Source organism: Coregonus clupeaformis, chromosome 23 (assembly GCF_020615455.1).
Source record: "Coregonus clupeaformis isolate EN_2021a chromosome 23, ASM2061545v1, whole genome shotgun sequence".
Taxonomy (NCBI): Eukaryota; Metazoa; Chordata; class Actinopteri; order Salmoniformes; family Salmonidae; genus Coregonus; species Coregonus clupeaformis.
Window position 1 is genome coordinate 43,220,604 of NC_059214.1, and position 16,873 is coordinate 43,237,476.

The 16,873-nt window shown below is 43.5% G+C and overlaps 1 protein-coding gene across 1 annotated transcript in view; it reads left to right on the top strand.

Moving 5' to 3' along the window:
- LOC121536512 (BCL-6 corepressor-like) overlaps positions 1-16,873 on the top strand; it is a 71,365-nt gene that overhangs the window by 52,929 nt on the left and 1,563 nt on the right. The window contains exons 12-14 of the mRNA XM_045206466.1: positions 7,859-8,025; positions 8,198-8,343; positions 11,240-11,317. Of these exons, the coding sequence (XP_045062401.1) occupies positions 7,859-8,025; positions 8,198-8,343; positions 11,240-11,317 (391 nt within the window). The remainder of the gene's footprint in view (positions 1-7,858; positions 8,026-8,197; positions 8,344-11,239; positions 11,318-16,873) is intronic.

Genomic DNA, 16,873 nt, shown 5'->3' on the forward strand with positions numbered 1-16,873 from the left:
CCACAGCATGATGCTGCCACCACCATGCTTCACCGTAGGAATGGTGCCAGGTTTCCTCCAGACGTGACGCTTGGCATTCAGGCCAAAGAGTTCAATCTCTGTTTCATCAGACCAGAGAATTACATTTACATTTACATTTTAGTCATTTAGCAGACACTCTTATCCAGAGCGACTTACAGTTAGTGAGTGCATACATTATTTTATTTTTCATACTGGCCCCCCGTGGGAATTGAACCCACAACCCTGGCGTTGCAAACACCATGCTCTACCAACTGAGCTACATCCCTGCCGGCCATTCCCTCCCCTACCCTGGACGACGCAGGGCCAATTATGGCACAGCTAGCACTGCGATGCAGTGCCTTAGACCACTGCGCCACTCGGGAGGCCGACAATCTTGTTTCTTATGGTCTGAGAGTCCTTTTAGTGCCTTTAGGCAAACTGCAAGCGAGCTGTCATGTGCCTTTTACTGAGGAGTGGCTTTCGTCTGGCCACTACCATAAAGGCCTGATTGGTGGAGTGCTGCAGAGATGGTTGTCCTTCTGGAAGGTTCCCCCATCTCCACAGAGGAACTCTGGAGTTCTGACAGAGTGACCATCGGGTTCTTGGTCACCTCCCTGACCAAGGCCTTTCTCCCCCGATTGCTCAGTTTGGCCGGGAGGCCAGCTCTAGGAAGAGTCTTGGTGGTTCCAAACTTCTTCCATTTAAGAATGATGGAGGCCACTGTGTTCTTGGGGACCTTCAATGCTGCAGACATTTTTTGGTACCCTTCCCCAGATCTGTGCATCGACACAATCCTGTCTCGGGAGCTCTACGGACAATTCCTTTGACCTCATGGCAGTTTTTGCTCTGACATGCACTGTCAACTGTGGGACCTTATATAGACAGGTGTGTGCCTTTCCAAATCATTTCCAATCAATTGAATTGACCACAGGTGGACTCCAAGCAAATTGTAGAAACATCTCAAGGATGATCAATTTCGAGTCTCATAGCAAAGGGTCTGAATACTTATGTAAATATGGTATTTCTGTGCTTTATTTTTAATACATTTGCAAAAATGTCTAAACCTGTTTTCGTCTCTGTCACTATTGGGTATTGTGTGTAAATTCACGAGGATTATTTAAAAAAAATCTATTTTATAACAAAGCTGTAAAGTAACAAAGTGGAAAAAGTCAAGGGGTCTGAATACTTTCCGAATGCACTGTATGTACAACTGGTCCTCTGTAGCTCAACTGGTAGAGCACGGCGCTTGTAACGCCACGGTAGTGGGTTCGATCCCCGGGACCACCCATACACAAAAATGTATGCACGCATGACTGTAAGTCGCTTTGGATAAAAGCGTCTGCTAAATGGCATATTATTATTATTATAGGTCTATAGCTTACCTTAACCATGCTCGCGCTGTCTTGCAGCTTGGATAGAAAGTTTCTGCTGCGTAAAACCTGTCTATTAATCCCAAATAATACAGTCAGTCCACTGTCAAAACAATAGTTTACTAGGGATTGTTTCGTTATGCAGACAATGCAGTCTAGCCTACTAGCCCATCTATAGCTATATACAGTATTTAGCTGGTAGCTATTTATATTACACATTGGAACTCGGACTCGACGCTGTCTGGGCTATCCGTCTCATCAGTCGTAGGCTTACCAGTGTTCACAGAAGGGGGTCGCTCTCATGTGTTCCGCTGGGTCTCTGGCAGTCATCAGCTTGGTTTTCTGGGAGAGGAGGAGGGCCGCCACTCTCACTATTCTGGAGAGGAGGAGCCAGGCCACTGTCATTGATGGGCCCAGGCAGTGAGGTCTCCGTCGGGACTGGGAGGCTGCTAGCGCTAGCTGCTGCATGAGGTCTACTAGCTTCCACCTGCCATGGTGTTTAGTCAGTCGAGGATGAGGTGGTAGCTTTGCTGATCTTTGGTCATTTGGCACGAGCTTGATCAGACAAAGCTTTTTTGCAGCGGTTTTGTGCACCGCTATGTCTTGCCTTTTGTTTATCCATCTTGAACAACGCACTCACTCTCCATCCGAGTCCGACCTGATTCACATTTTTTGAGTTTGACAGCCAATTAGGTGAGGAGGCCGAGGCGGCGCCGCTGAGAAACAGGCGAATTAGATGCATGACAACCACAGCCACAAAGGCAAAATTGGCTATATCGTAAAAATTTATGAAAACAAAAATGTAATTTAAAGTTGGGGTTAGGCATAAGGTTAGCAGTGTGGATAAGGTTAGGTTTAAAATCACATTTTAAGAAGATAATTGTTTTTGGTGACAATCAGCTTTGAAATCAGCATATTTTGCGTTATGGTAACGCAAACAAAGTCAGCTAGCAAGGAAAGTTAGCCTACAAAGCTGGAAGCTAGCATTATCTTCAATCTTGCATTGTAAAGTGTTCTAGCCTGTAATGGACATTGTTTTACGAACAGTATTTAACAGTTGCAACATTTCTACATGCCGTGTTGCATTATTCAAGTGTGTTAACTTGTGTGCAGCCTGAGTGGGGAGCTAACATGATGCAGCCCCAGTGGCACTCACTCAGTGGTTGCTCAGGACAGGCTAGAGGTCCCTTGCAGCTCAGTTGGTAGAGCATGGCGCTTGTAATGGCAGAGTAGTGGGTTCGATTCCCGGGACCACCCATACAGTATGTGAATTGTATGCATGCATGACTGTAAGTCGCATTGGATAATAGCATCTGCTAAATGTGTGTGTATATAGATGGATAGTTCGTTTCCCACGGGGGGCCAGTATGAAAATGTATGCACTCACTAACTGTAAGTCGCTCTGGATAAGAGCATCTGCTAAATTACTAAAATGTAAACATCAACCTGCGTAGCCCTCGCCTCACGTATCTCTCACTGTGTGTATGAATGACGTCATTAGGTCTTAGCGCGCACTTAAAAAAAAAAAGAGATAGCTTTTTCTATGCAAATGTTGTTGATCAGTACAATAAAATCAGTCCCAAATGGAAGGGGAAATCAGCCCCAAGAAATCAGTCAAAACAAGCTCAATATCACAATGCATGCACACACTCCTATTGAATATGCATTTACCTGTATTGGGAATAGGTCTAGGCTCAGGGCTCTACATTTGAAAAATGCACTGGCTCTCCCAATTTATTTTTAATTGATTGAGATACAGCCTAGATTGGGCCAATAGGAATTCTAGCTACTTTTGAAGCACATGCCCTAGAAACTAATATGCACTGTAAAACACTGTAAACTCATTAGTTTATTATAAAAGCTAAAATGTTAATAGGATACCTGTCATTGAAATGACAGTCATTTGTGGAACATTAGGTTTCTACATTGTGTAAAAGCACTTTTCCTATCAAGATGCATTACATTGAAAATTGTACACTGTCTCTTTAAAAACATCAGGTTCGTGATGAGGACATGCAAGAGATCTGTCATTCATTCATTGTATGATCATTGATCTTCTGAAGAAGAAGATATCCCTTTTCCATTCTTTCTGTGCCCCCAAATGTTTCCATATACTGGTAAAGTTGTTAGCTAGCTAGACAATGAGGTAACTGAACAAAGTGTAAACAAATGGTTTTAGAACTGCCGACAACACGGTTTATGAATGTAAAATGTGATCCCCGCGATCTGCTATAGGAATAAAACATGTAATATGGGTCAAATCTTTTGACCTAGTTGCGCTGTAGTAATGGCGCAACCATGAAGCTATCGAATCTGCACTCTTTTTCCTTGGGGACACTTGGAAACAACAGTACAGCGAAGCCTTATCATTACAACAATTATTATCTGGTAAGATTTTGTTCCTAGTCGCACAGTGCTCCCAAAATAAAACTCCTGGTCACACAGCAAAATATTTAGTTACATATGCGACCAAATTGGTCACACTTTAGAACCCTGCCTAGGCTGCATCTTGATTTACCCAGTTTATCAATAGAGATTTACCATTCAAATCAATTATTACCGTTATGTTAGATTGGGGAAAATAAAGTCAAATTGATTGTATGATTTATTCATTAATGCATACATGGCTGTCTCAGAAACATTGACATCAAAAAAAATTTATGTAATGATATTGAACTCAAAAGATCTGTCTGGATCAAGTGCCATTCTGGGACTTTGGCTAAAATGCCTTTTTGTTGTTGTGGTATTGTTTTGGTATCTAAAATTCTGGTATTATGACAACACTAACACGTGCGTACAAACACCCCAACACTCTGTGTTCTGTATATTTCATGTTGGTTTAGTTTTGTCCTTCATGCCGCTGCATATGAAAGCCCACTCTCTTTCTTCCTCCCCCTCTCTTTATATTTCCCTCCCTCCTTCGCTCTCTCGCTTTCAGCATTTTAAATGTTAATGAGCAGAGACTGGGTGGATGTCTTCATCTCTCTCTTTGGCACATGGACTCAGTCCTTTGAGCCTCACCTCAGACCTACAGCCTCATGTTACACAAGGCTTCTACCTCCACACTGCTCAGCTCTTCAGCACTGACTTATAGCCAGAAGTATATTGCTATTTCTGTGTGCGTGTGATACATAGCTCTCCTCCTCTTTCTGTGTTTCTCAGTGCTTAGATTTCTCTGTTGCTTCCGTTGACTCGATCCAGGAATCACACTCTGGTCCTGGCGCGCGCACACAGCGCTGTTGTGATGTGTGGTGCGATGATTCTTGTATAGATGCTTGTAAGGGGTTGAATGTCTGAGTGATGCATTGATTGCAGTTGAGCGCAGGGAAGCATTCTAGAGAGGGAGATTAGAGGACGGGGTAGAGAAAGAAGGAAGAGATGGAGGGAGTAGGAGCATCTCATTTTACTGTGGAGGAGTGTGTGGCTGTGAGCCGACGCTCTCGTGGTAAGCTCCTCGCTGTCTCACTGCGATATTAAACAGGGAGGTTTAGCGTTACGCTTCCACCACGTGCACGCACAGCAAGAGGAGTCTTGGACCTTGGGTAGACGCCGGAGTCCCTCTCCAGTTGGCAGAGCTAAGAGTTAGTTGACTTAGCTCTTCTATCCCTTTTCCTCCTCTTTCTCTGTGTCCGTTCCTTTTCTCTATTTCACCCTCCTCTTTCTTCTGTTTCTCCTCATCTCCAGTCTTCCTCTTTGTCCTCTTCCTCAATTCCTCAGTCCTCTCCTCCTTCTCTTCTCCTCCTCCTCTCCTGCTCTCATCCTCTCCTCCTCTCCTCTCCTCTCCTCTGCTCTCCTCCTCTGCTCTCCTCCTCTGCTCTCCTCCTCTCCTCCTCTCCTCCTCTGCTCTCCTCCTCTCCTCCTCTCATCTCCGCCTGCTCTCAGGGAGAAAGTGTGTAATAAACTCTTGGAGTAGACGGCGGTCCAGAATTAGCATAGAAATGGACGTTTGGAACCTTAGCCTAGGTTTAGATGAGACACTTCTCTCTCAGTGGAGGGCTGTTAAGGACTTTGTGTGATTGTGTGTGTGTGCGTGCGCCAATTCTCTCTCTTAGATTGAGCACCACCATATAGACACACACAAACCCACACTCCCGGAACGAAGCTGTGCAATCATTCCACTCCAGAGTTACCACACAGCGCTAGTGAGGTTTATTTAAAGCATCAACGTGTCAGCTCCCTCAGGTTGGTTAGTCCCAACCCTTTCTGTGTTCCATCTCTCATTGTCATAACCACATAAATGGTTTCAACCCCTGAATGGTTTGAACAGCTTTGTTCCACTCTGATCTACAGTGCCTTCAGAAAGTATTCACACCCCTAGACTTTATGTTACAGCCTGACATTTTGTGGCACTGGCCGACACAGAAAACCCCATAATGTCAAAGTGGAAGTATGTTTTTCAAAATGTTTACAAATGTATTTAAAATGAAAAGCTGAAATGTCTTGAGTCAATACGTTTTCAACCTTAGTTATGGCAAGCCTAAATAAGTTCAGGAGTGACAATTTGCTTAACAAGTGTTCAACTCTGTACCCCGCACATAATAGTGTTCATCTCTGTACCCCGCACATACAATTATCTGTAAGGTCCCTCAGTCGAGCAGTGAATTTCAAACTCTGATTCAACCACAAAGATCAGAGAGGTTTTCCAATGCCTCGCTAAGAAGGGCACCTATTGGCAGATGGGTAAAAAATAAAAACTGACACTGAATATCCCTTTTGATCATGGTTAAGTTATTAATTTCACTTTGGATGGTGTATCAATACACCCAGTCACTACAAAGATACAGGCGTCCTTCCTAACTCAGTTTCCGTAGAGGAAGGAAACCGCTCAGGGATTTCACCACGAGGCCAACGGTGACTTTAAAACAGTTCGATTTTAATGGCTGTGACAGGACAGAGCTGAGGATGGATCAACAACATTTGAGTTACTCCACAATACTAACCTAATTGACAGAGTGAAAAGAAGGAAGCCTGTACAGAATACAAATATTCCAAAACATGCATCCTGTTTGCAACAAGGCACTAAAGTAAAACTGAAAAAAATGTGGAAAATAACTTATCTTTATGTCCTGAATAGAAAGTGTAATGTTTGGGGCAAATCCAACACAACACATCACTGAGTACCACTCTTCATATTTTCTTGCATGTTGGTGGCTGCATCATGTTATGGGTCTGTTTGACATCGGCAAGGGAGTTTTTTAGGATAAAAAGAAACAGAATAGAGCGAAGCACAGGCTAAATCCTAGAGGAAAAACTGGTTCAGTCTGCTTTCCAACAGGCACTGAGACAAATTCACCTTTCAGCAGGACAATAACCTAAAACACAAGGCCAAATAAACACTGTTGCTTATCAAGATGACATTTGTATTTGTATTTATTATGGATCCCCATAAGCTACTCTTCCTGGGGTCCAGCAAAATTAAGACAGTTATACATTTTAAAAACATTACAATACATTCATAACAGATTTCACAACATATTAAGTGTGTTCCCTCAGGCCTCTACTCTACTACCACATATCTACAACACAACATCCATGTGTACGTGTGTGTATAGTGTGTATGTTATCGTGTGTTTGTATGCATGTGTCTGTGCCTATGTTTGTGTTGCTTCACAGTCCCTGTTATTCCATAAGGTGTATTTTTATCTGTTCTTTATATCTAATTTTACTGCTGGCATGAGTTACTTGATGTGGAATAGAGTTCCATGTAGTCATGGCTCTATGTAGTACTGTGCGCCTCTCATAGTCTGTTCTTGACTTGGGGACTGTGAAGAGACCTCTGGTGGGATGTCTTGTGGGGTATGCATGGGTGTCCGAGCTGAGTGCCAGTAGTTCAAACAGACTGCTCAGTTCATTCAACATGTCAATACCTCTCACAAATACAAGTAGTGATGACGTCAGTCTCTCCTCCACTTTGAGCCAGGAGAGACTGACATGCATATTATTAATGTTAGCTCTCTGCGTACATCCAAGGGCCAGCCATGCTGCCCTGTTCTGAGCCAATTGCAATTTTCGTAAGTCCCTCTTTGTGGCACCTGACCACACGACTGAACAGTAGTTCAGGTGCGACAAAACTAGGGTCTGTAGTACATGCCTTGTTGATAGTGCTGTTAAGAATGCAGAGCAGTGCATTATTATAGACAGACTTCTCCCCATCCTAGCTACTGTTGTATCAATAGATTTTGACCATGACAATGCTTTTAGTTTTTGAAATATTTAGGACTAACTTATTCCTTGCCACCCATTCTGAAACTAACTGCAGCTCTTTCTTAAGTGTTGCTGTAATTTCAGTCACTGTGGTAGCTGACGTGTATAGTGTTGAGTCATCCGCATACATAGACACACTGGCTTTACTCAAAGCCAGTGTCATGTTGTTAGTGAAGATTGAAAAAGGTGTGTGTGTATCCAGCTCTCTCTGTTGTGTGTGTGTGTGTGTGTGTGTGTGTGTGTAAACACACTCATCTGTGCCTCCCTCCCTCTGTCCTCTGCAGGAGGTGGTGTTGTACTGCCTGGAGAACCGTGTGTGTGAGGTGAACCACAGGGACTATGCAGGCTACTGTGCGCTCCACGAGGCCTGCGCCCGCGGCTGGCTAGCCATCGTCTCACACCTGCTGGAACATGGTGCCGACATCAACTGCAGTGCACAGGACGGCACCAGGTACACACACACAATGCAGTATACACACACACTCAGATGCAGAAACACACACTTGCACACATACAAATCACACACACAGTCATAATTACACACACACACACACACACACACACACACACAATGTGTATCTCATAATGTGTTTTTCCTATTACATTAATGTGTGTGTGTCCAGGCCTCTGCATGACGCGGTGGAGAATGACCATCTGGACGTAGTTCGGGTGTTGTTGTCCTACGGGGCTGACCCTACTCTGGTCACCTACTCCGGCCGCGGTCTGCTCAAGATGACCCACAGCGACAGCATGGAGCGATTCCTCACTGGTCAGTCACTAACTACTATACTCCTGCTCATACCCCACTACTGTCCCACTATGCCTCTCATTCTCCCAAAACCCTCTCCCTCTGTCTGCTTTTTAGAAATCTTTCTCTCTCACAAAAGCGCACATACACACACGCTGAAAACAGTCCCTTCTCCCACCCCTTTCCCTTCCCCAGACCACCTGTGTGAGGGGATTCAGTTGGCTGGGGTGCGTGCTCGCTCGTCTGTCTGGTTACTTAGCAACGGCCCATCTGTTTGCTTAGTGTATGTGCAGAAATGGGCTTCTCAAAGAACACACTCACTCTAGAGACTAGAAACTGTGTGTGTGAGAGAGAGATGGGATCTCTGTGCTACATACACATGGAGAAAGAAAAGGAAACACACACACCCCTCACATAGCCGGTGGCGTTCATCCCTTTCTATCCTAACAAGGAAAACTCAATTACCTCAGAGATAGACAGCAGGCCTTGAGAAAGAAGAAGAATGTCAGCTCTATGTGGATGTACACAGAGAGCTAACATGTCAATCTCTCCTGGCTCAAAGTGGAGGAGAGATTGACTTCATCACTACTTGTATTTGTGAGAGGTGTTGACATGTTAAGTGAACCGAGCTGTCTGTTTGAACTACTGGCACTCAGCTCGGACACCCATGCATACCCCACAAGACATGCCACCAGAGGTCTCTTCACAGTCCCCAAGTCAAGAACAGACTATGAGAGGCGCACAGTACTACATAGAGCCATGACTACATGGAACTCGATTCCACATCAAGTAACTCATGCCAGCAGTAAAATTAGATATAAAGAACAGATAAAAATACACCTTATGGAATAACAGGGACTGTGAAGCAACACAAACATAGGCACAGACACATGCATACAAACACACGATAACATACGCACTATACACACACGTACACATGGATGTTGTGTTGTAGATATGTGGTAGTAGAGTAGAGGCCTGAGGGAACACACTTAATATGTTGTGAAATCTGTTATGAATGTATTGCAATGTTTTTAAAATGTATAACTGTCTTAATTTTGCTGGACCCCAGGAAGAGTAGCTTATGGGGATCCATAATAAATACAAATACAAATGTCATCTTGGTAAGCAACAGTGTTTATTTGGCCTTGTGTTTTAGGTTATTATCCTGCTGAAAGGTGAATTTGTCTCATCGTGTCTGTTGGAAAGCAGACTGAACCAGTTTTTCCTCTAGGATTTTGCCTGTGCTTCGCTCTATTCGGTTTCTTTTTATCCTAAAAAACTCCCTTGCCGATGTCAAACAGACTCATAACATGATGCGGCCACCACCATGCAAGAAAATATGAAGAGTGGTACTCAGTGATGTGTTGTGTTGGATTTGCCCCAAACATTACACTTTGTATTCAGGACATAAAGATAACTTATTTTCCACATTTTTTTCAGTTTTACTTTAGTGCCTTGTTGCAAACAGGATGCATGTTTTGGAATATTTGTATTCTGTACAGGCTTCCTTCTTTTCACTCTGTCAATTAGGTTAGTATTGTGGAGTAACTAAAATGTTGTTGATCCATCCTCAGTTTTGTCCTGTCACAGCCATTAAACTCTGTAACTGTTTTAAAGTCACCATTGGCCTCATGGTGAAATCCCTGAGCGGTGTCCTTCCTCTACGGAAACTGAGTTAGGAAGGGCACCTGTATCTTTGTAGTGACTGGGTGTATTGATACACCATCCAAAGTGCAATTAATAACTTCACCCTGCTCAAAGGGATATTCAGTGTCAGCTTTCTATTTTTTTTTTTTTACCGATCTACCAATAGATGCCCTTCTTAGTGAGGCATTGGCTTCTCAGAGAACACACTCACTCTAGAGACTAGAAACTGTGTGTGTGTGTGAGAGAGAGATGGGATCTCTGTGCTACATACACATGGAGAAAGAAAAGGAAACACACACACCCCTCACATAGCCGGTGGCGTTCATCCCTTTCTATCCTAACAAGGAAAACCCAATTACCTCAGAGATAGACAGCAGGCCTTGAGAAAGAAGAAGAGGAAGAGAGGGATGGAGAGCTGGAGAATGGGGGTAAAAGAAAACCTCGTAGTGATGCAGAATGAGTGTGCTATACAGGTGGAGATGGATAGACAGATGGAGACAATGGAGAGAGGTTTAGATGGAAAGATAGAGCGAGAGACAAAGAGTGTGAGAGACAGAGAGAGCGAGCGACAGAGATTGTGTGTGTACTCCTCCCTCCACCTGGTCCCACTCATCCCTCCAAACACACGCCAGACGCCCAACGCCTCATTACTGGCACTCAGCCCAGCTCTTACTGGCGCTCTGTGTTTATGTGTGTGTGTGCTTGGTTTGTGTCCTCCCAGTACTCACTGTGCGTCTAATTGTCTCCCTCTGTGTGTGCACGCACACACATGTACTCCGATGTGTGTGTGCCGATCTCTCTGTGTGTCTATATCTGTGTATGATAGTGTGTGCGTGTGATAGCGTGTGTGTGTCATAGAGAGAGGGAAAGAGGGAGAGATAGTGTGGTTCCAATTTCATTTTTAGCATATTCCTCTAGCCTCAGCATGAACCAAGCCAGCTATGATGCAGTATAGACAGCCCCTCTCGCTCCCCTCTTCTCCCGCCACTTCCAGTACCCAGCCAGCTATGATGCAGTATAGACAGCCCCCCTCTCTCCTCTCTACCAAAGCAGCAGCAGGCCAATCATCTAACCTTGCTTGTCTCTCTCTCCCTCTCTCTCTCTCTCTCGCTCTCAATTTCTCTCTCTCGCTTTCCTCTCTATCTCTCGAGCGCTCTCTCGCGCACGCTCTCTTGCTTTCTCTCTCTCACGTTCTCTCTCTCTTTCTTGCTCTCTTGCTCTTTCTCTCTCTCCTAACATGCTGTTTGTCCCTCTCTTCTCCCTGTAGATTATTTTGCTGACCTGCAGGGCCACTCTGATGACGACCCAGAGATCTACTGGGAATTCTATGGCAGTGCTGTGTGTGGTGAGTTTAGCTCTGTGTCTATTTGTGTGTGTGTGTGTGAGAGAGAGAGTCCCATTGTGTGCAAAGGGCTCAGCTACAGTGAGGGGGAAAAAGTATTTCATCCCCTGCTGATTTTGTACGTTCGCCCACTGACAAAGACATGATCAGTCTATAATTTTAATGGTAGGTTTATTTGAACAGTGAGAGACAGAATAACAACAAAGAAATCCAGAAAAACGCATGTCAAAAATGTTATAAATTGATTTGCATTTTAATGAGGGAAATAAGTATTTGACCCCCTCTCAATCAGAAAGATTTCTGGTTCCCAGGTGTCTTTTATACAGGTAACGAGCTGAGATTAGGAGCACACTCTTAAAGGGAGTGCTCCTAATCTCAGTTTGTTACCTGTATAAAAGACACCTGTCCACAGAAGCAATCAATCAATCAGATTCCAAACTCTCCACCATGGCCAAGACCAAAGAGCTCTCCAAGGATGTCAGGGACAAGATTGTAGACCTACACAAGGCTGGAATGGGCTACAAGACCATCGCCAAGCAGCTTGGTGAGAAGGTGACAACAGTTGGTGCGATTATTCGCAAATGGAAGAAACACAAAATAACTGTCAATCTCCCTCGGCCTGGGGCTCCATGCAAGATCTCACCTCGTGGAGTTGCAATGATCATGAGAACGGTGAGGATTCAGCCCAGAACTACACGGGAGGATCTTGTCAATGATCTCAACGCAGCTGGGACCATAGTCACCAAGAAAACAATTGTTAACACACTATGCCGTGAAGGACTGAAATCCTGCAGCGCCCGCAAGGTCCCCCTGCTCAAGAAAGCACATATACAGGCCCGTCTGAAGTTTGCCAATGAACATCTGAATGATTCAGAGGAGAACTGGGTGAAAGTGTTGTGGTCAGATGAGACCAAAATCGAGCTCTTTGGCATCAACTCAACTCGCCGTGTTTGGAGGAGGAGGAATGCTGCCTATGACCCCAAGAACACCATCCCCACCGTCAAACATGGAGGTGGAAACATTATGCTTTGGGGGTGTTTTTCTGCTAAGGGGACAGGACAACTTCACCGCATCAAAGGGACGATGGACGGGGCCATGTACCGTCAAATCTTGGGTGAGAACCTCCTTCCCTCAGCCAGGGCATTGAAAATGGGTCGTGGATGGGTATTCCAGCATGACAATGACCCAAAACACACTGCCAAGGCAACAAAGGAGTGGCTCAAGAAGAAGCACATTAAGGTCCTGGAGTGGCCTAGCCAGTCTCTAGACCTTAATCCCATAGAAAATCTGTGGAGGGAGCTGAAGGTTCGAGTTGCCAAACGTCAGGTTCGAAACCTTAATGACTTGGAGAAGATCTGCAAAGAGGAGTGGGACAAAATCTCTCCTGAGATGTGTGCAAACCTGGTGGCCAACTACAAGAAATGTCTGACCTCTGTGATTGCCAACAAGGGTTTTGCCACCAAGTACTAAGTCATGTTTTGCAGAGGGGTCAAATACTTATTTCCCTAATTAAAATGCAAATCAATTTATAACATTTTTGACATGCGTTTTTCTGTTTTTTGTTGTTGTTATTCTCTCTCACTGTTCAAATAAACATACCATTAAAATTATAGACTGATCATGTCTTTGTCAGTGGGCAAACGTACAAAATCAGCAGGGGATTAAATAATTTTTTCCCTCACTGTATGTACACTACCGTTCAAAAGTTTGGGGTCGCTTAGAAATGTCCTTGTTTTCGAAAGAAATGCATTTTTTTTGTCCATTAAAATAACATCAAATTGATCAGAAATACAGTGTAGACATTGTTAATGTTGTAAATGCTATTGTAGCTGGAAACAGCTTTTTTTTTTTTATGGAATATCTACGTAGGCGTACAGAGGCCCATTATCAGCAACCATCAGTCCTGTGTTCCAATGGCACGCTGTGTTTGCTAATCCAAGTTTATCATTTAAAAAGGCTAACTGATCATTAGAAAACCATTTTGCAATTATGTTAGCACAGCTGAAAACTGTTGTGCTGATTTAAAGAAGCAATAAAACGGGCCTTCTTGAGAATAGTTGAGTATCTGGAGCATCAGCAATTGTGGGTTCGATTACAGGATCAAAATAGCCAGAAACAAATAACTTTCTTCTGAAACTCGCCAGTCTATTCTTGTCCTGAGAAATGAAGGCTATTCCATGCGAGAAATTGCCAAGAAACTGAAGATCTCGTACAACGCTGTGTACTACTCACTTCACAGAACAGCGCAAACTGGCTCTAACCAGAATAGAAAGAGGAGTGGGAGGCCCAGGTGCACAACTGAGCAAGAGGACAAATACATTAGTGTCTAGTTTGAGAAACAGACGCCTCGCAGGTCCTCAACTGGTAGCTTCATTAAATAGTACCCGCAAAACACCAGTCTCAACGTCAACAGTGAAGAGGCAACTCTGGAATGCTGACCTAGACAGAGTTGCAAAGAAAAAGCCATATCACAGACTGGCCAATAAAAATAAAAGATTAAGATGGGCAAAAGAACACAGATACTGGACAGAGGAAGATTGGAAAAAAGTGTTATGGACAGACGAATCAAATTTGAGGTTTTCGGATCACAAAGAATAACATTTGTGAGACGCAGACCAAATGAAAAGATGCTGGAGGAGTGCTTGATGCCATCTGTCAAGCATGGTGGAGGCAGTGTGATGGTCTGGCGGTGCTTTGGTGGTGGTAAAGTGGGAGATTTGTACAGTGTAAAAGGGATCTTGAAGAAGGAAGGCTATCACTCCATTTTGCAACGCCATGCCATACCCTGTGGATGGCGCTTGATTGGAGCCAATTTCCTCCTACAACAGCACAATGACCCAAAGCACAGCTCCAAACTATGCAATAACTATTTAGGGAAGAAGCAGTCAGCTGGTATTCTGTCTATAATGGAGTGGCCAGCACAGTCACCAGATCTCAACCCTATTGAGCTGTTGTGGGAGTAGCTTGACCGTATGGTACGTAAGAAGTGCCCATCAAGCCAATCCAACTTGTGGGAGGTGCTTCAGGATGCATGGGGTGAAATCTCTTCAGATTACCTCAACAAATTGACAACTAGAATGCCAAAGGTTTGCAAGGCTGTAATTGCTGCAAATGGAGGATTCTTTGACGAAAGCAAAGTTGGAAGGACACAATTATTATTTCTATTAAAAATCATTATTTCTAACCTTGTCAATGACTACATTTCCTATGCATTTTGCTATATTTCCTATTCAAACTCATTTCATGTATGTTTTCATGGAAAACAAGGACATTTCTAAGTGACCCCAAACTTTGGAACGGTAGTGTGTGTGTTTTCATTGTAATATAACTCTGTGTATATATACAGTGCCTTCAGAAAGTATTCATATGCCTTGACTTATTCCACATTTTGTTGTAACAGCCTGAATTCAAAATGGATTGAACCCAGCTACACACAATACCCCATAATGATGAAGTGAAAACATGTTTTTACACATTTTTGAAAATGTTTTGAAAATGAAATACAGAAAAAAACTATTTACATAAGTATTTACACCCCTGAGTCAGTACATGTTAGAATCACCTTTGGCAGTGATTACAGCTGTGAGTCTTTTTGGGTAAGTCTCTAAGAGCTTTGCACACCTGGATTGTACAATATTTGCACATTATTATTTTAAACCCCTAGAATCTAAGCCTCAGGGGGTTATACTAAGCTAACGTATGGAATTGTTTTAAGATGGTCATACCATGGATCATTTAGCTATTTGATTTAGAATTTTAGGACCCCTTTGGGTATAAACAAAAATGTATACAAAAATTATTTGATGAAATATTGCATTTGTCCTTACTGCTATTAGCCCATAGAAACGCATTGAATAACAGATTCATACATGGAAAATCAGAGTCCCCAAAATAAATCTAAAAGAGGTTTGTTTTGAAGTGTCTGTCCTATATCTGAGTGATAAGACAGATCAGGAAATTATTTATATATTTTTTGACACATATTTAACACCTTTTTTTAGGCACTAAACTACTTCCACATATACGTCCATTACTTTTTTTTAAACTGGTACTGGGCTACCTTCAGACGAGACTTGTCGGTGTCCTAGAGCATATTAGTGTGTAGCCCAAACTGTTTGGACGCTACAGACGTTTTCGTGAGAAGACCGATTTTCGAGATGTCTCATGGTCTGACAAACACCACTGTAGCTCTACCACCTTTCACTGCAGATGCGGAGGGCCGACATCGGCAGATGCGTTGGATTGAGACGCAGCCCATACAAAAAAACATCTCTAGCTTAAACAGAGGGAATTCCTTTATTATTATGCTAATTCAATTTCTCCCTAGTCCTTGCCGATGACAAGCATACCCATAACATGATGCAGCCACCACCATGCTTGAAAATATTAAGTGTGGTACTCAGTGACGTTTTGTTGGATTTGCCCCAAACATAATACTTTGTATTCAGGACATAGAAATATATTTTTTTCAATTTTTTTTGCAGAAGGGCACCCATCTATCAATAGGTGCCCTTGTTTGAGAAGCGTTGGAAACCTCCCTGGTCTTTGTGGTTGAATCTGTGTTTGAAATTCACAGCTCGACTGAGGGACCTTACAGATAATTGTGTGTGTGTGTGGTACAGAGATGGGGTAGTCATTCAAAAATCATGTTAAACACTATTATTGCACACAGAGTGAGTCCATGCAACTTATGTGTCTTGTTAAGCAAATTTTTACTCCTGAACTTATTTAGGCATGCCATAACAAAGGGGTTGAATACTTATTGACCCAAGACATTTCAGCTTTTCATTTTTAAAATGAATTTGTAAAAATTCTAAATTCCACTCTGGCATGATGGGGTATTGTGTGTAGGCCACTGACACAAAATCTAATGCTGTAACACAACAAATTTGGAAAAGTCAAGGGGTGTGAATACTTTGAGTCGTTAGAGGAGGGCAGTGTGCGTGTGTTATTCTAACTGTCTCCATATCTCAGAGTCGTTAGAGGAGGGCAGTGTGCGTGTGTTATTCTAACTGTGTCTCCCTGTCTCCATGCCTCAGTCATTAGAGGAGGGCAGTGTACGTGTGTTATTCTAACTGTCTCCATATCTCAGAGTCGTTAGAGGAGGGCAGTGTGCGTGTGTTATTCTAACTGTGTCTCCATGCCTCAGTCATTAGAGGAGGGCAGTGTGCGTGTGTTATTCTAACTGTGTCTCCCTGTCTCCATGCCTCAGTCATTAGAGGAGGGCAGTGTGCGTGTGTTATTCTAACTGTGTCTCCCTGTCTCCATGCCTCAGTCGTTAGAGGGGGGCAGTGTACGTGTGTTATTCTAACTGTGTCTCCATGCCTCAGTCATTAGAGGAGGGCAGTGTGCGTGTGTTATTCTAACTGTGTCTCCATGCCTCAGTCATTAGAGGAGGGCAGTGTGCGTGTGTTATTCTAACTGTGTCTCCCTGTCTCCATGCCTCAGTCATTAGAGGAGGGCAGTGTGCGTGTGTTATTCTAACTGTGTCTCCCTGTCTCCATGCCTCAGTCGTTAGAGGGGGGCAGTGTACGTGTGTTATTCTAACTGTGTATCCAT